Below are 25,696 nucleotides of genomic sequence, written 5' to 3'. Positions count from 1 at the left end.
GACTATGGTTTAGAGGGACAAACGGGTGACCGCGCGCGCGAATCTCGAATAATCTGAGGCTTGCGGCGGAGCCCCTCGCCGTCGTCTTCTCTCCTCGAACCGGAAGCCGGCAGCAGACGCTGCATCCAACAATCTCCCACTCTTTTACTGCTCATCTATTTAGACACTTCCCTTCAAAGCCGCTTATCGACACTCCGTTATTCTTCTCCCTCAATGCGAGGGAAACTGTGGCGTGATTTGTTGTGCTTGAAGTGAATGGTAGATGTGCTGTTTGGTGCACTGTGCACTGTTTTTGGTTTCGCCAGCTAATTTGGCCAGGTTGCATCGCTCGGTGGTGATTACCAGCAGCTGATTTTTAAAATTTTCAAAGTGGCTATGGACTATTCCTAGAAACGGCTTGAGTTGACCCATTTTACTCGACCGGCTATTACTGGTCGAGTAATATATATATATATATATATATATATATATATATATATATATATATATATATATATATATATATATAGATATATATATATATATATATATATATAGATATATATATATATATATATATATATATATATAAATATATATATATATATATATATATATATATATATATATATATATATATATATATATATATATATATATATATATTAACATATTTCAAATATATATATTGTAGCGAAAACGTCGGGGTTGTTCAAAGTTAGGCGCCTCGGACGACCAGGGAGACGAATAAGTGTGGGTGAAACTCCGCGGAGGCAATCGATGAGAGGTCAACACGATGATTTCGGGGAGCACTCATTGGGGGTTTATTTAGCTAACGCAACTTCAATTTACAAAATGCACTAGGTCACAAAGACAAAACATAGAAAATGGTGGCATACCCCTCGGCCTGCATGGCGCTGGTCTCCGGTGGTGAGATCCGCTGTTTACCCCGACTCCGCTCACTTTTTAAATTCAAACGTCCTCTTTTTAACCCTTGGTCGAACAAAGAGTCTTCACAAAAACCAATCACATGTTGGGACTCGCATCATCACAACCAATCACAGAAACACTTTCATAAAAGGCACTACATTTGTAAAAACCTCCTTACCAAATGAAACACGCAAAGGGATAGGTTCTCCGCACGTGACACTCTCTCCCATGCCAGGCCGTGCTGCCCAACATTACTCGTGCTGCCCCCATCGGCCGACTTCAGTCGGCGGCCGTTCTCACGCTCGAGCCCAGTCAGTTCTTTCGTTAATTGTTGCTTCCTAGAAGCGTCCTTAAGAGCGATGGGTACACCATTGGGCTCCGCGCGCTTACCAGGTGTACATGCGACAGCGAGGCGTCCCGACATCATAACAACAGCGGGGAAGAATATGGTCGTTTACCTGCCGCCACTATGTCTCGATTAGGCTAAGTGGTCGCGCCCCATGTCATTCTCAATGACACGCGTGCCTGTTAACAATGGCTTAAACGCAGACGGTGGCGGCGGACCTGCCTCTTGCTAGACGCTTTTCCGAGTAAGCTTTCCCTTTCTAATTTTCTAATCCCGAACGGGGGCGACCTTGACTGCTCCGCTTGTGAGCCGTAAAAGAACAAGGTTCTCCGCGAAACCTTGCTCTCGCGACACCTCCCTCCTACGAAAAAGAGTGTCCCACTCGTTTTATCTGCAAAACACGACAAGAAATAGACTAATTATACAAAAAGGTTTTGCATTCAACAAGGGTGTGAGATGCTTATTTAAAGACACTTATGCATGTGTATAAAAGGTGAGAGTCTTTAAAAAATACATAAAAACAACAGATGAAAAAACAAAACAAAATCATTGGGCACAGAAATATATAGGTTCACTCGTCGGTACTGCAATGCAACTCAGTGTCCGTTTCGTAAGCACTGACATTCTGTTGTGTGTTGTTATTACTTGAAAATGTCTTCCAGTCCGAGTAAAGTTCAGTGTCCGTGTCGTAGCTTTCGCACTGCTGTACTGGAACACTGGTCTGTGTCCCGCGCACACAATGTTGCAAACGGGGTTCCTGACCCACTCGCGAACCGCACTCGCGCACATCACCATTGGAGCCGCACTCGCGCACAACACTTCGATGCAATCCGTGGTCATCTCTCCTTGCACTGCACTCGCGCACAACACTTCGATGCAATCCGTGGTCATCTCTCCTGGCACTGCCCTCGCGCACATCACCACCGAGATCGCGCACCTCATGATTATCATCAGACTCATCGTCCGCGTCGTCGGCATCGGAGCCCAATCGAACGTGGCAGGGCTTTAAACGAGCCACATTCACAACGTCACGTTTTTTCCCAGTTTGGTCTACCACCTCCCAGTTGTTCTCGGCTACCCGGCGCACAAGACGGAAAGGTCCGTGATATTTGTGAAGAAGCTTCGTCGTTTTCCCTTTCGCCCGGGAGGGAGTCCACAAGTACATCAAGTCGCCCTGATGATAAACAACACTTCGTCGCCTAGCATCATAGCTGCGCTTGTTCTTCTCCTGCGGACGCTTCTCCCGTTAATTTACTATTTTTCGAGCCTGCCGCAGCCTGCGGGCCACTTTCATTGCATCCAAGGTGTAGTCGAATCCGCGTTGCGCGCCCGACCCTACATCCACCGGTAGTGTCGGTTCATGTCCGTGAAGAAGAAAGAAGGGAGTGAATCCAGTCGTCTCGTGGGTGGAAGAATTGTATGCAAAAAGAACGTACGGTAGGAATTCATCCCAGTCGCGGTGGTGTGAGGAAACGTACATGCTGAGCATGTCAGCCAACGTGCGGTTAAAACGCTCGCACAGGCCGTTGGCCTGTGGGTGGTGTGCTGTTGTGGTGGCATGCTCGCTACCCACGAGCCGGAATATTTCTTCGGTCAAGTTGGCGACAAAGTGCTGCCCACGATCGCTTATTACTTTCTCCGGGGCACCATGACGTAGGACGATTTGTTCGACGAAAGCACTTGCTGCTTCTGCGGCAGTGGCCGCTGGACACGCGACAGCCTCGACCCATTTCGTATGGTAGTGGGTAATCACGACGATGTAGCGGTTCCCTGCTTTGGATTTAGTGAAAGGCCCAATGAAGTCTATGCCCACCTGCTGAAAAGGTCAACCTGCAGGTGGGATTGGTTGGAGGAAACCGACCGGCCTCCCCGGTGGTTGCTTTCGTGTCTGGCAGTCGGGGCAGGAGAGAACGTACTTGCTTACGTACGAGAACATCTTCGGCCAGAAATATCGGCAACGAACTTTCTCCAATGTGCGCTTGGCACCTAAGTGGCCTGCTGTGGTGGCGTCATGGCAGTACCTTAAAATCTCAGATCTCAAGCACTTGGGGACAACGAGCGCCGCACGATCCTCCTGCAACCCTTTCGCCCTTCAATACAGTACACCGTCGATCAACCGAAAGCTCCGTGCCGTTCTTTTAGTTTTCCTGACAACGGGCGCATCCGGGTGCTCGAGGTGCTGCATAATTTCTTTCATCCATGGGTCTGCCCTCTGCTTTTTTTCAACATCCACCTGATCCAGAACCAGCAACGGTAAAAGGTTTTCTTCGCTTACAGGCGCGGGATCATGAGGAAGGCGGGAAAGCGTGTCGGCATTTCCATTCTTGAGGCCAGGGCGGTGTCGCAACGTTATGTCAAATTCCTGAAGCAACAGAGACCATCGCATAAGACGAACGACCGTTCGGATTCCTTACTTTCATTAGCCAAGCCAGGCTGGCTTGGTCAGTCACGACCGTGAACTTAGCGTCAAAGACGTATGGCCGAAACTGTCCGCAGGCGTACACAACGGCGAGGCATACTTTCTCAGTTGTACTGTAGTTCATCTCAGCCTTGTTAAGGTGGCGGCTGGCATAAGCGACGACTCTCTCTTGAGTTCCAATTTTCTGTACAAGCACGGCGCCAATGCCGTAATCACAGGCATCAGTGTGCACCTCTATCGGCTTTCCCGGCTCAAACTGACGCAGAATTGGGGCTGTGATCAGCTTCTCTTGGAGGAATTGCATGGCCACTTCGCATGCCGCATCCCAGACGAAAGGAACATCCTTTTTGGTTAAGTTGGTCAGAGGTCGAGAAATACGAGAGAAGTCTTTGGTGAATCACCGATAGTAGTTACAGATTCCTAGAAAGCTCTGTACACCTTTCTTGTTTCGTGGCTTGGGGAATTTTTCGATCGCTGCTACTTTGTCTGGGTCCTGCCGGATGCTTTCACCTGTGAGAATGTGTCCAAGATATTTGATCTCCTGGCGGGCGAAGCTGCATTTCTCGGACTTCAGTCGTAAGTTTGCCGCGTCCAAAGCCGAAAACACACTTTCCAAATCTTGCAAATGAGATGCCATAGTCTTCGAGAAAATAACGATGTCGTCCAAGTAGGCCAAACAAACTCTCCAGAAAAGACCACTGAGGACTTTGTTAATCATTCTCTGAAATGTGGCAGGGGCGTTGCACAGGCCGAAAGGGACAACATTGAATTCGTACAGGCCGGGTCCACAGGCAAATGCGGTCTTTTGCTTATCTTCCTCCTTGATGCCCACTTGCCAGTAGCCTGATGTTAGATCAAGTGTGGTCAAGTATTTTGACCCCTGTAGCACGTCGAGAATGTCATCAATTCGTGGCAGTGGGTGCACATCTTTTTTAGTGACCTCATTGACTCTGCGCAAATCGACGCAGAAACGCCAAGTCCCATTTGGCTTCTTCACGAGGACGACAGGTGATGACCAAGGACTGTGAGACTCTCTAATTATCCCATCGCGCAGCATTTCTTCTACTTGTTGCTCAATCTGTTGTCTTTCAAAAGGGGAATGACGATATGGGTGCTGATGAATTGGTCGAGAATCGCCTGTGTCGATCACATGTTCAGCGACATGAGTCTGCCGGATGGGGTTGTCACTGCTCGTAAATAGATGGCGGCAGTTCTCAATGAGCGACAGCAGTTCGTCCCGCTCAGATGGCTGTAGGTGATCCCCAGTCACTATGTCAAACTCTTGAGGCACTTGATCGTTCTCGGGGGCCATGATTGCCAGCTGTGCGTCATGAATAGATGAAGCCCATCCAAGCTTTGTTCCGCTGAGCAGGTTTACTGGCGACATGGTAGGATTAGCTATGCGAATGAGGCCTCTCCCTGGCACGATCCTCGTTATTGTGCGTGCAACCTGAAGTCCGTTTCTGAGCGTGTTGTTCGGTTCGACGAGGTGAATTCCGTCCCTTGCGACCTTTACTTCAATAGCGACTTCTGTGCGAGGTTCAATGCGAATTTGCTCGTGGCACCGCACTGTAAGTACATCATTATGTTCGGGGGCACTTGAGTCTATCCGTAGCCGGAAAATTTCACCGTTTAGTTGCAGCTCTTTTTTGGAGAAATCAATGAGAAGCCGGGCTGCTCAACAAAAAGGAAGACCACCGAATAGCTCGTACGGGCAATCCTTGACCACTAAAAACGTCTCGTGAACTTTGGTGGTGCCAAATTCAATTTTTATTTCAGCTTCACCATTGGGGGTGAGCAAGCCTCCTCCACCAATTCCTCGGATGAATATGTCTTTTCTCGATTTGAATGAAGCACATATTTTGTTAGCTAATTCTTCTGAGATGACATTTACGGATGAGCCGGTGTCAATTACATGTTTTGTTTCTGTACCGTTGGCTCGTGTGGGGACTGTGAGAAGCTGGCCTTCCGACAATGTACCGATGGGGTGGCCGGGCTGGCCTCCTAGGCCCGGCCGTTCTCATTTCCCGAAGGATGAGGCTGCACATTCTGATTGCCTTGGAGCTCCGCCTGATCGTTCCTGCCATCTCGGAACCGGCGCCAGCACTGTTGTGCTATGTGACCTATGCGGCGGCAAATCTGGCATCGGGGACGCCCGTCGTTGGCACGGGAAATTCTCTGAGGCCAAGGCATTGGGGGGTGACGCACCTCGTCTTCGATGCTTTTCAGCCGGTCAGACAGCAAGGCGATCGAGTCCGCAATCGCTTTCAGGTCTCTTTCGCGGTCGGCAGCCTCCCGTGGGCAACGCGATTCGGCCGCGGCGCAGGTGGCGACACACGTAGGAGGAGAGTGCCCTGTCGCTGCGGTGGGTGCGAACCCTGTGGGATGCGCGATATTTTGCATCCACGACTGCAATCCGGTAGACTACTGGATGCCAATCGGTTGTGGCGCCGACGCACGGCTCATCAAAGCTGCCAGATTTATGCGTTGCATAATTTGGAGGAATGCAGTGCAGCTCTCCGGGTTTGCGATTGTCATTTTCTCCAGAACATCCGGAAGTAAACCGCGTATAAGGTGCCGCAACCGATCATCTTCCGTCATATACGGGTTCAGTCTTGCACACAGCTGCACGACGTCATAGTAGTACTGCTCGGGGATTTCGGACGGCAATTGAGTGCGGTTTTGTAGCCGCAAATAGGCGATCTCGACTGAGTGGCGACTCGTAAAGGATGTTTTTAGTAGCGTCGCCCATTCTTCTCATGTATTAGGGGCACCGGTTAGAATTTGAGTATTGTGCCACTTTTTCGCATCTCCGTCTAAAGCCAGATATAGAAATTTCACCTTCGTGGCTTGGTCCCAATTATTAAGCGACGCTACATGTTCGTAGCAAAGTAGCCACTCGGAAATAGATTCCTCCGGCGCGCCTCTAAAGACTGGTGGTCCGACGAATGGTTTAGCTTGGGGGGTAGACATAGCAGAGAAGAAGGTATGGGGTTCCGTCATAGTAGAACAGTCAGAGGTAGGTTCCTGGTATTTGTTGTTGACTCGGGGCATAATTTCAGAGTGGGACTATTGTTACCGAGCAACCTCCACCACTTTGTAGCGAAAACGTCGGGGTTGTTCAAAGTTAGGCGCCTCGGACGACCAGGAAGACGAATAAGTGTGGGTGAAACTCCGCGGAGGCAATCGATGAGAGGTCAACACGATGATTTCGAGGAGCACTCATTGGGGGTTTATTTAGCTAACACAACTTCAATTTACAAAATGCACTAGGTCACAAAGACAAAACATAGAAAATGGTGGCATACCCCTCGGCCTGCATGGCGCTGGTCTCCGGTGGTGAGATCCGCTGTTTACCCCGACTCCGCTCACTTTTTAAATTCAAGCATCCTCTTTTTAACCCTTGGTCGAACAAAGAGTCTTCACAAAAACCAATCACATGTTGGGACTCGCATCATCACAACCAATCACAGAAACACTTTCATAAAAGGCACTACATTTGTAAAAACCTCCTTACCAAATGAAACACGCAAAGGGATAGGTTCTCCGCACGTGACACTCTCTCCCATGCCAGGCCGTGCTGCCCAACATTACTCGTGCTGCCCCCATCGGCCGACTTCAGCCGGCGGCCGTTCTCACGCTCGAGCCCAGTCAGTTCTTTCGTTAATTGTTGCTTCCTAGAAGCGTCCTTAAGAGCGATGGGTACACCATTGGGCTCCGTGCGCTTACCAGGTGTACATGCGACAGCGAGGCGCCCCGACATCATAACAACAGCGGGGGAGAATATGGTCGTTTACCTGCCGCCACTATGTCTCGGTTAGGCTAAGTGGTCGCGTCCCCATGTCATTCTCAATGACACGCGTACCTGTTAACAATGGCTTAAACTCAGACGGTGGCGCCGGACCTGCCTCTTGCTAGACGCTTTTCCGAGTAAGCTTTCCCTTTCTAATCCCGAACGGGGGCGACCTTGACTGCTCTGCTTGTGAGCCGTAAAAGAACAAGGTTCTCCGCGAAACCTTGCTCTCACGACAATATAGTCAGTTTGCGTTACCTCCTGGCCTAATCACGGATTTCACCTAAAATCAGGTAACATGCACAAAGCTTGCTATGTCTTCAATCATGGGGGCTGTGGAAAGCCACATTATGTGCAGAAAGCTTGCGGCGGCAGGAGATGGAGGGTAAATGCATCGGATGAAGACAAAAGGTATATTGATTTTCGACATCGAGTTATTTCAGGCGGATGCATAAGAGACCTTGCGAGTTTCTTTGTTTGTGTTTCAGCTATCATTTCTCCAAAATGTATAGCAGTCCCAAACCTTCATATTGGTGTTACTGATTACCACGTTTTCAACTCGTGGCGGAGGCAAATCAATTCTGGAGGAAGAATTCTGGTTTGCACACTAAACACTATATCATTACCTTTAGTCGGTAAGCGAATCACAAGCATGTCAGTTTAGTAATGCCATAACTTTACCAAGTGAACAAGACGCGAGAGTTGCGCGAGTTAATTTTTACTTTTTGTTCCACGACATTCCACTTCGCAGAAAAATGCTTGAAACAGCAAAGCGAAGAACGCTGCCATTTAAGCAAACCATTATGTAAAATAAATTATATGAAATTTGCGAGCGCGTGACCATGAGATATCCATTTATTACGTGCATATAAGTGTGTGAAGATGCTCGTAGAGGCGAGCCAGCGAGAGCATACGAAGGCACGGCCGATCCCTGGAACATGAGGAAGAGCTTGTTTTTCGGAGACAAAAAAGGGTGGTACGTGAAGGGGGGGGGGGGGGGAGGGTGGCTCGCTTAGTCGGAACGGGCCGGACGGCTACGGAACCCACATAGTACCGCTTCCTACGTTAATTTGGTTATCTTTGTGATCTGCAGCTCATTCTCTTCTGCAGCGCGTTTACATTCGCCAATCCACATGAAACAAAACCAGCTACCTTTCCTTCCGATTGGCGCGCAAAATGCGCTCCTAACGGGCACGCAAGCGTGGATGATTGCCGTGAAAAAACAGCAAGAAAAGAAAATATACAACATCGCCGCTTCAAAGCTACCAAATATGTTATTTGTGTCGTGAGTCACAACAGTCAAGTGCTCGAATGGCGCAATAATAAATCTTGTACATCTTACCGCTACGTTTACCAATAACGGCCGAAATATTGCACGCGTAGCAGACGCCGGCCACTTTGACGCGGCTTTCGCCGCGCAGGAAGCCCACAGGTTCTAAGCCCCTAAAACGGTTGAAAGCGCATGAAAATGGTTGGGATGGTGCATAAGATGTTTCGTGGCTTTATCAATTTATGCCACAATGCACAAAAAAAAAATCTGCTTAACAGCCCAGCATTACGGCGCCCACATGTTTTAGGTAAAATGGTCTATAGTTAGCCGTGGCTTTCTCCGCTTTCAGTCGATTTTCAGACTGACGCACGTCTGGTTTTGGCATGAACTTATTGCGTGCCTAGCCGTTACATGGTGTTGTTATTTTCTGCAAGAACCACGCAACACCTATTCACGTGACTAAAACTTATGATGTGACTACATGTTACGCGATTGCGTCAGGTGATCACGCAATGTGACGAGTTACGCGACGTTACGGGAATCCTGTTAGGTAACTCGCTCACTTATGTATCGGTATTTCAGTCAGGTGACCGGTTTTTACGTGGTGTTACCCGATTTCAGGCACGTTGCTAGATGTGACCTGGTTTGAGTCACGTGGCTAGCTGTTACATGATTTTAGCCACGAGGGTAGTTATTTGGTTTATGACGGGGATATGCTAAGTGAATACCTGTAACCTATTGTAGTGATAATAGTCACGTGACATAATACGTAATTTTACTCAAGTGGCTAGATGTTACAGAGTGTTATTTGTTTTTGCTCACCTGGCAAATTATGTTGTTTCGTTGCTTTAGCCACGTTAGTTACCATGTGACGTGATTTAAACACGTGGTGAGATATCAAGTGATTTTCAGTTCCTTGGCCAGCCCTTACGTGATGCTACATTACTTTATTAGCGTAAGTAGCTCTTACGTACCACTATGTAATTTTTCGTCACGTGTATAGTTCTTACGTGAAGTTATGCGTTACCTAATCAATGGGCCATCTTTTGCGACTCGAGGTCAGCCTTACAGGCACTATGGTTTGTCTTACGGCATGAATTACACAAACATGCAGTATAAAAGATAAGGCATAACGATGAGCAAGTGATTGTAGTCACCGTGCAGCGTCCATTCTCAAGAGTGGCACGGGGTCCGCAGGTCTTGGTCGTAAGCCGATCGAGCAGCTTCTTCTGTGTGGCCATTGCCGATAATTCCGCATTGACTCGGCAATCAATGAAATATGATAAGTCCTTCTTCGAGGCCACGCGCTCGAAGAAGGACTTAGTATTGTTGCATATTGCAAGAGGGTCACACAAACAATTGTTTTATTAAAGGATGAACTTCTGCCCAGAAAAATAGGTGAAATAATTGAGCCTGCTAAAGCGTTCCACACGAACAGCTCTTTCGAACACCGTCTGACGAGCAGCAGATCAGGCCTCTGTCACGAGTCCGAGCACAAGGGGCATATCTCGCGGTGCCGCAGAAAGCACGCGCAGGCGCGGTACATTTTATACGCTTGCATAGTGTCTCGCTGGTTCACCTGGTAGAAACCTAACTGAAAGAAGTCTCGGTGGCAATATTGTATTTCATTGATTGCCAAGTCAATGCGGAATTATCGGCAATGGCCACACAGAAGAAGCTGCTCGATCGGCTTACGACCAAGACCTGCGGACCCCGTGCCACTCTTGAGAATGGACGCTGCACGGTGACTACAATCACTTGCTCATCGTATCACGCTTCTAAAATGGACTGCACAGAGTTTCTCTAACGTGCGCATGTTTTGATCAACCCGGAGATTTGCAACTTCGTTTGCCATCCAGGCTTTCACGATGCGATGAAACTTTGCTCGTCGCATATGATTGGACGTGGCATTTACGCACTAGTCTCCCATTAGAACGGGCAGAAATGCACCATGCAACATTTACACCTGCGTCGAGACGCTTCAGCACATTGTGTGCCAGTGAGCACAATCGGTGCTTTGCATAAAAGTAATTAGCACATTTTACGGAATCTGCCGAATTTTTTTCTTACTTCTGTAATGCTATATTGCTGCAAATGATTTGGCTGGGGTAAAAACTGTGACACTTTATTTCAGAAGATTTTCATTACAGCTTGTAGCATGCAGATGTACACTATAATTTTTAATTAAAATATGGTACGCATTACAATGTGTGTGCTTCCACTGATGCTGAATTACATTTATTGTAAACTCTCACTTATGAATACAACATAACATCGAAATATATGTTGGTTACCTCTCTATGAGTAGTGTGGTTAATAAAACATGATATTGCCTATATGTAACAATACAAAGCGATCATTACTACCTTCGCGACAAAGCCTGGCTTGGTTAGTAAGGAAATATAAAGTGAAGAAAATATTATAATTAACCATACTTTAGTAGTCTTGTAGCAGTAATTTTCATACAAAACTAGACTTATAGCATATTTCTACACATGCAGAGCCTTCGTACTGATTGGATGTTCCAATAGATGAAGATTATGACACTGAAAGTAAAAAAAATACGAATTTCTAGCATAAATTTAGATCTTGTAGAGGCAAGGAGCCATCTGGGGTATTGTTTGATTTCTAATTCTTTCATCATGCAATTTAGACATTAGAAAATTTAAGATTCAGGATCAGGCTATCGCTTATGAATGTCGGTAGAAGGATCGCAGCGGCCGCAAAATCTGGCACACCACTGGCACACTCCAGGCTTTTCGCAGCAGCTGGCGTCGTTTGCCCAGCGAAATGTTGCCCACGTTTGTGTACTGCCTCGGAAATCCAAACAACCTGCGCATTGTAGGGGAGAAGAGAAGCACATAAAATTCCTGAATCCTCAACTTTATTAAACAAAAATGACATGTGATTGTGAAAAATGAGAAAACCGACAAATGCGACACGCACCAGATGTTGATAATTTGCGCAGTGGACGGTGCAATGCGAAGGACAAAAAGAGTCATGGCACAATAGTCTGTAACAGTTGTTTTTACTTCTGTCAAGCAGGTAGGTAATACACATAGGCAACAGGGTAACATGGTACATATCAAGAAAGAGTGTCATTTGATTATAAAATTAAAAAATAAGTTTTTGATTATGCAAGGTGATACAAGACTCACTCATCCAAACGCAGGGCTCCACAATGTTGCAATCGCTTTTGTTTCTGCTCTTGCATGGTATATCAGACTTATAAAATTATGGTTTCCAGTGATCGCAGTCTGACCTCTTTCGCCTTCACAATAAAGCCGCTTTTCCTGAATGCCATAGTGAAGTCTCACCCAGTCTCGATGTACACATCATGTGTCTCTAGTTTTTGTGCTTATCAACAATTCTGTTTGACTGAAAGAAAAGCAGTTGTAAGAGAGTGCCTGTATTGCGTTGCTTTTTCTTTGTCCTCCATCGGGATTGCACATTGCGCTTCTCAAAGTTTTGTAGATTACCAACTCGGCCAGGTGGGTGTTTTGAAAAAAAATTACAAACTACCATTTATTAGACAGGGCACATAGAAAATACTCCCGTGCCAGTGGAGAGAAGCGAGGCACCGAGGGCACAGCGCGCTGCTTGAAACTCTCAGGTGTTTGTAAAATTTACTGTTGAATATCAGTGACATTCGAAGAAAATGTCGAAGCAAAGCTCACAACCATGCAGGAGTGGACTTCTCGAAAGGCCTATTTATTATCTAGAGCTACAGCAGTGAAGCCACTTGAGACGTGAAAATAATAACTGAGTGCCTTTTAAACATAATGAAGCACAAATGCGTGGTGGCAGCCCAAACTGATCACCCTATTCCTTTATTTTTCATTAAGAAGAGCGAGAAAGCCTTGTGAAACTACTCAGCCAAACACGTACCACAGGACAAATGGTCACGCAGAAATTGGCTTTGGTGCCCTGTCGTTTTTGGGGCTGTGTACAGTGTACATGAAATACTACCTGGCCTAGTCTGTCACACGACTTAGCCACTGTATCCACAAAGCTCGAACAATCTGAAAAGCAAACAAACTTTAAAGCCAGCTTCTCCTAAACTAGGAAGAAATAGAAGGTGAAGGCATACCTTGAAGAGAACGTTCAGTGACAGTGGCACAAAGAAAACGGGTCCACCAATTTCAAACGGTACATTCCCTGACAAGTAAGTAAGTTCTTCGCCGAGAACCTGTAAGCCTCGAAAACAACCGGTATTGGCCCGCAACCACTTTTTGACCATACGAGTTTCACGCACGTCCAACAATTGACCCCCTTTGAAAAAAAACCTTTAGCTTGTACATGTACTATTTAGTGTTACCGTTTTACCGAAATACCCTATTGCGTTCACCGTAATCCCAGAACGCATATTTCAGGAATGTTTTAGCTCCCACACATAAACGTCTACGTAAGTGCATAACCATCTACCTTTATGTTTGCACAGACTGCTAAATTGTTACAACTTTAAAGGAGAATCAGCACTGTGGCAAAACTATAAAAGAGGTTTTTTAGAGTTTAAAGAATCCTAATGTATGCCAAGGAGTGTGAAAATACCGGGTTACCATGTGATGATGTCAACATCGTGTGACGCTTCGTGCATTCAGCTCATGGACAACTTTGCTTTCACCTAGAATTTTTGAGGCCAAGAATGATGACAAAAGTCATGTTATTTATACTCATGCTACTGGAAGGCATTCACACTAGAAGCAGAATGCATAGTGTTTCTACAATAACAATTCTATTATTGCCTGATCCATCTTGGCACCGCTAGATTATGCCACCTATCCAACCTGTCAGAGGCCATTCACATTTACGGCTTCGACATGATAGGTAACTCTAGTTTGGCCATCTGCTGAAACATTAAGGAGATCACTCGCACTTTGGGTATTGACTCGGCAAGTCTCCGTCAAGTGGATATCATGAGTAGCCACAATGACGGTGGATCTGCGAGATAGGGGCAAAAACGTAAAGCCAATGCAGTGAGTAGTTTACGTTCCGTTGAAGTTTACTTGTAAAACATTAGAACATGTTGTTTATACAAATTTAATGGCACACTTTCAAGAAAATGGCTTCATTATTCCAACGCAACATGGCTTCAGGGCTGGCTTTTCTTGCGACACTCAGCTTGTAGAATTTCGCCATGACATCGCAGCATTTATTTATTCAGGTTTGCAAGTTGACTGCATCTTTTTAGACTTTCGGAAAGCTTTCGATACCGTATCTCAGACCCTGTTACTACTAAAGTTGTCCTACCTCAACTTGCCGAACACCCTCCTGAGTGGTTGGAAGCATACCTGTTAGATAGAAAACAACACGTGATACTTCATGGTGTCCGCTCTTCTGGTGTCTCTGTATTTTCTGGAGTGCCACAGGGGTCCGTCTTAGGGCCCCTGCATTTTCTTATATTTATCAATGACCTTACTGAACACTTGTCTTGCCGTGTGAAGTTATATGCAGATGATTGCTGTATTTACCGTGAAATTTCAAGTGAATCAGATAGTCAACTGCTAGAGAATGATCTGAACAAAACCATGTCTTGGTGTTCGACTTGGAACATGACACTCAACCTGTCTAAATGCAACCTCTTAAGATTCACAAACAAAAAACACCCGCTGATGGCAAGCTATGTCATGAATACAACACAGCTGTCCCTTTCAACAGAATATAAGTACTTAGGGGTCATTTTTTTCCAGCAATTTGACATGGAATGCCCACATAAATTACATCGTAACAAAAGCAAGCAACACATTAAACTTCTTAAGACGTAACTTTAAACAAGCACTGGCCAGCCTGAAAGAAATCCTGTATATGTCGAATGTACGCCCACTTTTGGAATACGCGTGCAGCACGTGGGACCCTTTTACTAAGGTGAACATCGACGCTCTAGAACGCGTGCAGCTGAGAGGGGCCCATTTCGTCAGGGGTGATTACAACTTTTCTAAAAGATCTTTCCAAATCAGGAGTACTTTAGGATGGCCTCTTCTTGAAGACAGGTGCAAATTTTTACGTTTATCTCTGTTTCACAAAATATTCTATGGTTTAACGGGTATTCACAAAAAAAACTACATATCCGAGCCTACGTATATATCTGCTCGTACTAATCACCCCCTTAAAGTGCGCGAGTTCGCTACCAGAATCAACCTTTCTAAATATTCATTTTTTCTGCAATCAATTAAACAATGGAACAAACTACCTCATGAAATTGTAGCCGCGTCCAGAGAAACATTCACCACTGCGCTGGAACATCATATTTTATCGTAGCCTGAGCACACATTAAAGTTGCCTACACTTTCGTTTCATCTCTCTAGCGATCTACGCTTCAGTTTTTTTTTTGCCTGCTTTTATCTGTGTGTGTATATATATGTATATATATATGTGTGTGCATATGCATTTTATAAATATATTTTTTTTTCTTGCTGCTGTACCTTCACACACGTCAATGTTTATTACGTGTCACCATTGGATGCTTTATTATGTATCTGTATTTCTTTTATGTTCAACTCCGTGTTAATGGACTGTCGCCTTTCTGCATTTCGAAATCGTTATCTCCCCCCTACACTAATGCCCCTCGCGGGTGCTGTAGGTACTGTAAATAAATAAATAAATAAATAAAGTGTACATTCAGCAAGGGCTTGCACATGCGCAGATTCCTTTCGTCTTTCGGTAACAAGGTAACATAAAGATGTACACGTACAAGCTTGAAGCCCCTGCATTGTCTTTGGTGTCGTACAAAAGGTCAGCAGTTCAATATTTCCAGCACATAAAAACATTGGACTGACCCTTCCAGCTCTGTGACTGAGGGCATGTTTCCTTCTTCATCCATGGTGACAGGCAAGGATCCATGCTTGCTTCGCCACAGGGAGGTTGGATTTGTCTTCACTGTCTGCACTTTAGCAACCTGCGTATGGCGCGACACACAGGCTTGTTAAAATGCGCACGAGTATTTCGAAACAGCTTCATCCCACGTACGTTATTCTTCGGGGGGCGACCGTGTGACTTTCTTTATTTCTTCTTTGAAGTAAAACAAGTGACCAATTATAAAATCCCCCGAAAAATGATGGTTATGCAATCTCGCCGAAAGATTGTACATATATTCACACCTTAGTAGCATTATTACCAAGAAACTGATTTTGTTTCTTTTCATAATATTTTAGTTGTTGCAAAAACAAGAAAAATGCACACCGCTTACACTAAAAAAAGTACACTATAAAAGTATGGCAGCAGCCTAGTACACGTTTTGCACTTACATTGAGGCGCATTAGGTGGAATGCTGGTATTCAAATATGTGATAAGACCAGTGCATCTAGAGAAGCGTACCTGCAGGGGCAGGCTTCTCTTGTGCCAGTTACCTAGAGCTTATCAGCTGCATAGATGGAATGAGATGAAAACAGTCACAGAAACTCATATCGCACAACGAAGGAGTGAAAAATTCATAACACGAAGTGTGGCTGGAGCTGACATTTTGACTACCGGACTTCTCACGTAATGTGTTAGGCAATTTAAGCCTTGGAGAACCCAAGCCTGTTTGTTTGAAAGATGCTTCTAGCGACACATCATGTTCACGAATTTTTCACCTTTTCTAACTTCCATCTTCCCCTTAAAAAAAAACACACACAAGCACTGTACTTTCAATTTGTTTTCATAATTAGCTTCAATATGTCTGTCTTCTTGAATGCTACCTAAAGTGACAATACCTTTCGTAATCACCTATCAATTTTGCACTGCGTAGTGCAGCGGTTACAATTTCCAGCTGCTGTGCCAAAGGTCGCCGGTACGATTCTAGCCATGGTGGCAGCATTTCAACAGAGGTGAGAGACACGTGTACTGTTCAATGTCAAAAGAGTTTGTGTTTGCGGAAGCTGGGGTTTTCATGCAGAAACCATCGTGAGAACCCCATTCACAGGACACACGAGAATGAACACATGAGGATGGGTGTGCCTGTCCTCGTCTATTCTTTCTCGTGCGTCCTGTGTAGTTGTGCTCTCCCGCAGGTTTCCATGTGCGATGTCAGTGCACATTAAAAAAACCCAGGTCGTGGAAATTTGTGGAGTTTTCCACTACGCAATATCTCGTAACTACATCATGGTTTTCAAATGTTAAACCCAGATAGCAACAATATTCACGTGTCGATTTTTTAATCCACACCTATTTAGCCGCTTTACACAGCTTGGCAGTGATGAGCGTTCAGTTCTCAGTCAGCAGTTGTCATAGGTCTGAGTTGCTGAACTGAGGAAGACGAGTTTTCTAGTAAACAATTTGAGTAGAAAAAGTATTGTGTTTCATGACATTTCAATCTTTTGTGCCCACTCCCTATATTAGATGCAGAGAAATGCCCTATGAAGTACATTGAGGAATGACCACAGCGTATCGAATATGGAATCAAAGATTGTGGGTTGAAGTTGCTTTTCGTGAGATTTATGATATAACACTTATGTACTAATCACAAAATAAGAGCTAAGTACCTCAAATGATAATCCTTATGCCATGCGGCTTCATTGTTTGCTTACCCTGTCAAGATGTGTCTCACTGAGAATCGGATCTCGTTGATTAGTTCTTTATTTCTTATTCCTTTGTTACATGATTCATGATTGTCCCACTTTATTCACCTCTTTACGTATGTCTAGTTTTCTAAGCACGATAGAAGTTACGGGAATAAAAAGTTGTCCAATACCATGACCACTGTGCTCTCTTATGCACAGGTTGTAGACTGGACCGAGCCAGCAGCAGCAACACTGACATTCAGAATGCTCTGCACAGTCCAATAACACATAAATATTTATTTTTAAGCAAGAAACTTTCCCTATACAGGTGTCCTAAAAGCTGGACCGCTTTATTATGTAGGAACGGTAAAAATATATATGGTACTTACTGCAGCCTTTCTTTTCCGCAGCGGATGATGGATACTTTGTACAGTGGTACTCTGCACTATTTCCGGGCTTAGAGATCTGTGGTAATAGAAGATAACGTATCACTGTCCTACTTTTTGCTGAAAGATTTTTTCTAGTATGCTACCATGCATACCAACGAAAAGGAAAAGCTGGGTATAAAAAAACAATATATATTTGGCGAGTTTTACACGCTGCACTTTGTTCTGCTTATCTGTAGCAGTTTTCAATTACTAGTCAATTCGCAATATGAGCATAGGTTGGGGCATTAGTCAGGGTGTGGAGGAAAGGTATTTGTACAGCCTTGCATATGTGAGTGTTTCAAAACACAATATTGGTTAGTGCATAAAATTTCGAATAGTTACGACTTCATCACAAGATGAAAAGATTTGTGCATATCTATATATTTACTCTAGAGTTATCAAGAGAGAAAATCTCGCATGGCATAGCTTGAAGTGATATGAATATTCAGCAGGGCACTCTTTAGATAAATATTCAATGCATACATATCACTAGCAACCATTATCTCTTTATTGTTGTCCTTTTTTAATAAATAAATTATTAGCTTTCAGTGAATCAAAAGAACACGCTAAATGAAAGGATACAGAAAACTCTACAGTGTCGTGATCCCACCGCTGATCACCAGTTGTTGTGATCCCGGGGTGCTGTGGTAGCGTGGTGTAGCTTCGGGTTGAGGAAACGACCGCTTACAAGATGGGGATACGAAAAACAAACAAGGTTTATGGCACTATTTACAAATATTTACAGCATGAGGTTAAGAGTTCACAAACCACGAGCGTGGTGGTTAAACCGTTACATGGTTCAGAGCCTTCACAAACTACGAACGTGGTGGTTGAACCTTTACTTGGTTCAGAGCCTTCACAAACTACGAACGTGGTGGTTGAACCTTAACTAGGTTCAGAGCGACGTCCTCCCCTCTGCGGCGCCGTTATAAGCCCTCTCGGGCTCCTCCTTCTTCAGTGGAACACCAATCACACACACACACAACAGGTGAGGGGTACGAGCATGCACGGCGCACGTGAACATCCAATTTCGAGTCAAGATCACTGCACTTAAAGGTGGCGCCAGAGAGGCTCTTGCTCGTCGTGTATGTCGCTGGTCGAGGGGTCCCAAGCTTCGGACAGCAGACATCAAACGGTCCGCCAATCTGTCCGCTCAATTAGCAGGGCACTTTGTGGCGGCGGTCGCCGTTTCTTCAAAGGAATACGCTGTCTTTGTTGTCCCCTCTGGAACGGCTTACCGCTTCGTGGCGACGTGACGTCTCATCCGGCGGCTAGCAGGGACAATACCTGGTGGGCATAGGCATTCGGCGAGTCGGCTACTTGTTTGAGGATTAAAAGAGCGCCGCTCCCCGTCAGCTCTCGACGCTGGTTCCAAGAAAACCTGGGTTCCAGGCGTGGGAACGCGGCCCGGCTACGCTTTTCAGCGACAGCATGGCGCCTACCGATGGCGGTCATAACAGCTTTCCCCTCGCCAGATGAGTCACGGAGGGCAGCGGTCAACACTGCTGCTCGCAGGGAAAACGAAAGGGTCCGTAGTTGAATGCCAGAAACTGGCCTTCACTTGTGGCATGGTCCGGGTAATTGCCGAATCTTCGACACTGTTTCTGAAACTCGACCACATGCACAAGCAAGTACTCGGCCCCCTTCGAACAACCAAGCCAAAAGAGGGATGGCAAACCAATTTTCTTTACTAGCTTTAACAAAAAGCTCACACTCAAAACTCTCAGGATTCACTTGTGCTGAGAAATCAAACGTGCTATCTTAAACCTTCTCATAATAAGATGCACGACAAAAAAAAACTAAAATATCAATTTTTATACATAAAGAGCACCCCAGAATGGCTTAGAAAGAGCGGCTGAGCGCGTCAGCGTTTCCATTCAATTTGCCCGTTTTTTACCTAATGTCAAAATGATATTTTTTTTTTTAAGAATTAAGCTCCGCCTCACAAGGCGACTGTTCTTCGAGGTCATGGTTTGCAGCCAAGGGGACAATGGTCTGTATCTACTTTAAATTTAGCACCTCCGAGACAACGCTGCAACTGATCAATGGCCTACACAAGGCAAGCGCATTTATTTCCTGAAGCGCAGTACGTTATCTCACGAGAGCCCAAATTCTGGCTCAAGTAAAGCACAGCTTTGCTTGTTACCACTGTCGTCCTGACATAGAACGACACCTAGGCCTCGATCTCTCGCATAACACCGAACCGTTAATTCTCGGTAGTCAACAGAAGCTTTCAAAACCGGATGACGATCGGTATTGCCTCTTCACTTAAGAAGGCTGCCTCCTCCTTTTAATCGCCGACTACTTTCATCGGTTTTGTCCCGCTGAGAGCATCAGTCAGGAACTCGGATTCAGTGAGCGCTACTTTTGTCTTTCGCGGGGCGGTGTGGGACTAGTCCTATGCTTAGGCAGTGCCGAACGCTTTCGCTTCTTCCTTTTTCTGCGATGTTTGCAAACCTGCTCGGTGTTATCGCTGTACTGCTGAAGCGTGGCGTTCTTGCCCTCAACAGCCACTGCGCTAACCATGCCTAAATTTGACAATGTCGAAAGGTCCCCCTGAGGCACGAAGAAGGTTTCCAGCCTCTTACTGGGCCCATTAGGGCTGCTGGCACCCTCTTCATCCACACAAGGAGCGTCTTTCGACATCGTCCCCATCTCCAGACCGGCCACGGCCTCGTTCTCTACATCATTTACATGGATGCATTCGAGAATATGCGGGCCCTTCTCTGGCGCAATCTGTTCCTGTCGCGCTTTATGAGGCGCCTCAACTTCCGGCGCTTTGCGACGCGCCTCGCCTTCAGACTCCGGTGCGAGTCTTTCTTTCTTTTTGCTAACAAAAGTTCCGAATTTTCCGATCAGCTCTGATTTGATAACTTCATAGTTGTTCGCGTGCTGCTCACTGAGTCGCGCAACAACGTCCGCTGCCTCGCAGGGCAGAACCGTGAGTAGCTTGTGAGACCACGTGTCTCGCTCACACTTCAGTAGACTACACTTTCGTTCAAAGAGTCTAAGATACAGGCCCATATCCCATGATACCTCATATGGCTGCATGTACCTAGACATCTCGAACTCTGCCTCATTTTCGAGAAGTACTCCTTGCTGGAGTCCCATTCTCATACGCAACTCATAGTCTTGTTTGAAAAACTTTCTCTTGAGGCCTTCTCTTTCGTGTTCACTCTTTCCTTCCATCTGAGCTACTCTTAGTTTTCTTTCGATGATGCGGTCCCATTCTTCACTTAGTTCCTCATCATCAGCCCCCAAATCATTAATCGCTTGAATGATTATGGGTTTTCGTGCCAAACCCTTTGTATCGATCCCCAACTCCTCACACAACAGCAACAAGTCTGACTTCTGCAGCTCCCGTAAGTCCATGATTGTACTGAGTGCTCGCTACTTCCAAAATAACTTTCCGAAACGGCGAAACTGAGTCTTTCGGCAAAGTTAACTACCAGTTCTAAAATTTAATCCTCTTTTAGAACCTGGTTCACTCAAAGGAAAAGCCAAGCACTCACCCATACGTGATCCATGTCTCGAGCCAACTGCTTCTCTTGGGCCGACTGTTGTTGTCACTTGTAGCTTCGAATCCGACCGATGCCAACCAGTTGTCGTGATCGCACCGCTGATCACCAGTTGTTGTGATCCCGGGGTGCTGTGGTAGCGTGGTGTAGCTTCGGGTTGAGGAAACGACCGCTTACAAGATGGGGATACGAAAAACAAACAAGGTTTATGGCACTATTTACAAATATTTACAGCATGAGGTTAAGAGTTCACAAACCACGAGCGTGGTGGTTAAACCGTTACATGGTTCAGAGCCTTCACAAACTACGAACGTGGTGGTTGAACCTTTACTTGGTTCAGAGCCTTCACAAACTACGAACGTGGTGGTTGAACCTTTACTTGGTTCAGAGCGACGTCCTGCCCTCTGCGGCGCCGTTGTAAGCCCTCTCGGGCTCCTCCTTCTTCAGTGGAACACCAATCACACACACACACAACAGGTGAGGGGTACGAGCATGCACGGCGCACGTGAACATCCAATTTCGAGTCAAGATCACTGCACTTAAAGGTGGCGCCAGAGAGGCTCTTGCTCGTCGTGTATGTCGCTGGTCGAGGGGTCCCAAGCTTCGGACAGCAGACATCAAACGGTCCGCCAATCTGTCCGCTCAATTAGCAGGGCACTTTGTGGCGGCGGTCGCCGTTTCTTCAAAGGAATACGCTGTCTTTGTTGTCCCCTCTGGAACGGCTTACCGCTTCGTGGCGACGTGACGTCTCATCCGGCGGCTAGCAGGGACAATACCTGGCGGGCATAGGCATTTGGCGAGTCGGCTACTTGTTTGAGGATTAAAAGAGCGCCGCTCCCCGTCAGCTCTCGACGCTGGTTCCAAGAAAACCTGGGTTCCAGGCATGGGAACGCGGCCCGGCTACGCTTTTCAGCGACAGCATGGCGCCTACCGATGGCGGTAATAACAACAGATACCTCAAAATAGGGCACACAAGGTGTCAGTGAAAAATAAAAAAGGCGAAGAGGTACTTGAGCATTACCGAGCAGGACAGGAGGGAAACCTCCTGCCTCGTTATGAAGATAGAAAAGTGAAATGCAGAGAGAAGAGGGTCAAAGGCTTTATAGTTCCACTAGGCACCTTTAACGTGCAAGGTAGCATATTTTGTCACTCTATTCTGAATTAACACAGCGAGCTCCCAGACAAGCATACTTTATTAAGGAAAGGTCAATGCGATACAATTATTTATGTAATTTCACAAGAGGTTCAACACAACGGCAATATAAAGAAAAAAATTGTGATACTCACATATCCACACCAGGAATATTTCCCCAGAACAGCATAGCCCTTGCTTGAGCCGAGAAGCTGTGTGCATCCAAAAGTGCCGGCTCACACTGCAACAGATATGAGAGCCACATTTTGTATTTTGCACGATCTACTTAATTTTTGAATTTACGGCTACTAGCATCCAAGCCGAGGTTATGCGTGGTCATCACTAATATGCACCAAATTCCAGACCCATGTAAATGACCGCTCGTTAAACAAAAAGTGTCTTTTGACGTGCACATTTTGATACACCACTAGTCGCATGGTTATTGCTGATTTTTGGATACCTCAAAAATAAAATATTTATCGAAGTCGAAGCAATAGACGATTGTGTAGTGCTCCGAATAAAGCTTCTGAACCTAAACTGTGCTTGTACGACGCGCAACAAACTGCTTGGTCACCACTTACCCCGAATATAATTGCGAAGCTGCCAAACTGAACGATTCTGAATCCGGGAAATTTATGGATGAGGGGGGGGGGGTCATGCTGAATCATGTGCCCCCATTTTCGGGCATCAAAGAAAACAAAAATATTGCAAAAAACTACAGTAGGGGGAAAGTCACTAGCACAAACATCCGCGTTGCGTTCTTGTACTGGCTTGAAGTACACAAGGGAAGGATTTCACACAAAGGTGATTGTGTCGAAGGGGGAGCGCAAACACTCCCGAAATTGTCCGTCATCAAAACAACTAGCAAAATCTGTTTCCATTAGAACAACCCGCATATGTCTTTGTGGGCCACACGTGAACGAATGGGCCGGTGCAGGTGGCTGTGACGAAATCACGGGTCAAAGCTTTGCTCTTGGCTATATTGTTTGGACAGAAACGCCAAAGTGCTTCTAGCCTTTTTTACAACTTTAATGACTTTCACCTATCGCTGCGTTAGCTGCGTGTCCTCCTTGGAGCTCGTATATCACTATTGCATCGCCGTGACCACGGTTTCGCGCGCGGTGGTTGCGGCAAATAGTAGTTTCATTTTCAATCTGCGTGAGCTGGCTGCGGAAGTGTCTTCAAAACAACGTCGTTTTATGCTACCCACGGAGACAACTTTCTGTGGCAATGAAGGGAAAGTGACGAGGGTGGAGCTACTGCAGATGTACTCCTCCATGAAATTGTCCAGCTAGACTTGCTTTTCGAATGCCGGCCATGTTCGATTAACACCATCGTACACAATTTGGTATGTCTACTTTACAGCTATTTGTGAGTAAACTTCGACACAAGCTCCTTCGGCGGGTAGTCAGAATAGCTTGAGGATGACGCACACTCACCTTAAGATGAAGACACCACTTTGAAGCTGAAGTACACTTAAAACGTGTGATGTTTAGAAATGTGAAAAACGGGAAATAACACTTCATGAAGCAAAACAAATGTCTCCTTGGTTCGTAAAGTGTCTCTTTAGAAACAACAATCCATAGAAATTAATGTTTTTTATTATTATATTTTTATTATCTTCACGCGGAAAACACAGACATATTTTTTTGATTATATTCTGTTGTGGTGACACACAGAGACTTTAGTTCCATAGCCTTCCCTTCATTACCACAGAAAGTCGTCCTAGAGTATATCTACAATTGCATCTGCTGCAGTCAAGTCCACAGAGTTTGTAGAAAGCAGAGTTACTTTGAATGGTCGAGCGTTGTTTCCCGCACACTTACTTTCGGAGTTGTGTCAGTGAAGTTGTTGCCATACAACACGCATTGTGGAAGGCAGTGCGTGCGCTTGTCGCACGCGTACTTCCGATGCTTCAAGCACGCTGTTCTCGGCCTTCGTTTGATGATTTTCGTACTAAAGTTCATATCATGTGCAACCATTGGGCAAGTGAGCGAGTGAGATTGACTTTATTAAACATATCCTGAGGAGGCTGAGAAGGAGCCATTCCGACCATTAGGAAAAGTGTTCGGAACATTAGAATTTTGGCCCAATAGGCGCAGTGGGAATTGGCTGGAGAATTTCATGAATTCGCATTTATTGGCTGCATTTTCGCATCACTGAGATTCTACTGTACATTTAGATGAATGCCTCTTAAGCTAGTTTATGATAAAATGCGGTGAACTTGCAAAAAGCCTGGAGTGAATTGACCAGCATTTCACAGCCCAAGCTGTTATGAGATCACAACAGAGGTCACTCGCGGGGCTGTAGTTGTTCCCCGCCGCCTGTGTTCATAACCACTATTGCGTGAAATAAAAAAATAAATAAAAACACAAATGACTTAAAAAACTCGGACATAGCTCAACTGCGTGCCAGCGCAGTATTTTATTACTAAGCCACGCCTGTGCTTCAGATTCATTGGCAAACTTGCATTGGGCAGGCTTGATGTTGGGAAAGGAATCTTCTTTTTATAAGTAATAAAGCGTTGTGGAACAGCAAAGGAAAAATCAGGCGTCTGAGAATGCAAATGGCTTAACAAGTGGGTCGTCCAATGCCTCAACCCATTACAAGACTTTGTTCTTCATCACCTATTAACTTTGACACATGCCCATTTCAGACATAATTTTTTATCGTCACCAGCCACTGCATGAAACACAAAATTGGCACAAAATTTATTGCAAGTGTTTAGTGGATACCACGATTCTCCAAAGAATGACAAAGGATGGCTTAGTGAATGCCTGCCTATTAAATATTCATTATTGGCGGATTGGGCACCCTGAAAACTGGTTGCAGCAGCTACCCAAAGAGCAACAGATGGATAGAGAATGCAACTGCATTCGCATACGCTACGACAACCGATAACCTTGCCGATAATCAGAAGTGATCCCCACCACACAACATCCCGCACGTGGGCCTTGAAGGCTCAACGTTCCGGCTTTAAATAGCAACTACTAACACATACGACATACAGGTAAATTGCAAAATGTCCGTCTTGACCTCAATCAGGTTTTTCTTGCCGTACATTGGTCTCCCCAATGGCCAGAGTTATCTCGGAGGCTTCCGTTTTGCCATTCGTTGTACACCGACAAAGTGGGCATGTATATAGCCGATTTGAAATATATAAAAATGGAAAATAACTGTCAATGAAAGGTTCTAGAATGTGAAATAAAATAGTTCAATGCACAGGAAGTAATAGATAAATGAAGAACGCAACCACAAAGGTGAAACTTGCCGGGGCTATTCCTGTCTGATGAAGGAAGCTTTCTACTACTGATCATCAGACACATTGCTCATGCATGTGCTTCATAGCTTTCGCATCAAGTGTGTGACAAATTTAATGCATTTAGGCATTTCAAAACGCACAT

At 45.5% G+C, this 25,696-nt stretch overlaps 1 protein-coding gene across 3 annotated transcripts in view; it reads right to left on the bottom strand.

The window, feature by feature from the left end:
- Window positions 1–10,846: 10,846 nt before the first annotated feature.
- Window positions 10,847–25,696, bottom strand: part of LOC142776583 (DNA (cytosine-5)-methyltransferase 3A-like) — a 152,193-nt gene continuing 137,343 nt past the window's right edge. For 2 of the 3 annotated variants that reach the window (XM_075880484.1, XM_075880486.1), the window contains 4 exons: window positions 22,448–22,533; window positions 17,604–17,679; window positions 15,514–15,632; window positions 10,847–11,569 (listed from right to left, as the gene is read on the bottom strand). In XM_075880484.1, the coding sequence (XP_075736599.1) occupies window positions 11,428–11,569; window positions 15,514–15,632; window positions 17,604–17,679; window positions 22,448–22,533 (423 nt within the window). In that variant the 3' untranslated portion in view covers window positions 10,847–11,427. Of the gene's footprint in view, window positions 11,570–13,987; window positions 14,029–15,513; window positions 15,633–17,603; window positions 17,680–22,447; window positions 22,534–25,696 lie in introns of all 3 variants that reach the window. The other variant, XM_075880485.1, reaches the window with a different exon arrangement.

The sequence above is a fragment of the Rhipicephalus microplus genome, chromosome X (assembly GCF_043290135.1).
Source record: "Rhipicephalus microplus isolate Deutch F79 chromosome X, USDA_Rmic, whole genome shotgun sequence".
NCBI lineage: Eukaryota > Metazoa > Arthropoda > Arachnida > Ixodida > Ixodidae > Rhipicephalus > Rhipicephalus microplus.
This window is presented reverse-complemented; position numbering and strand designations above follow the sequence as displayed.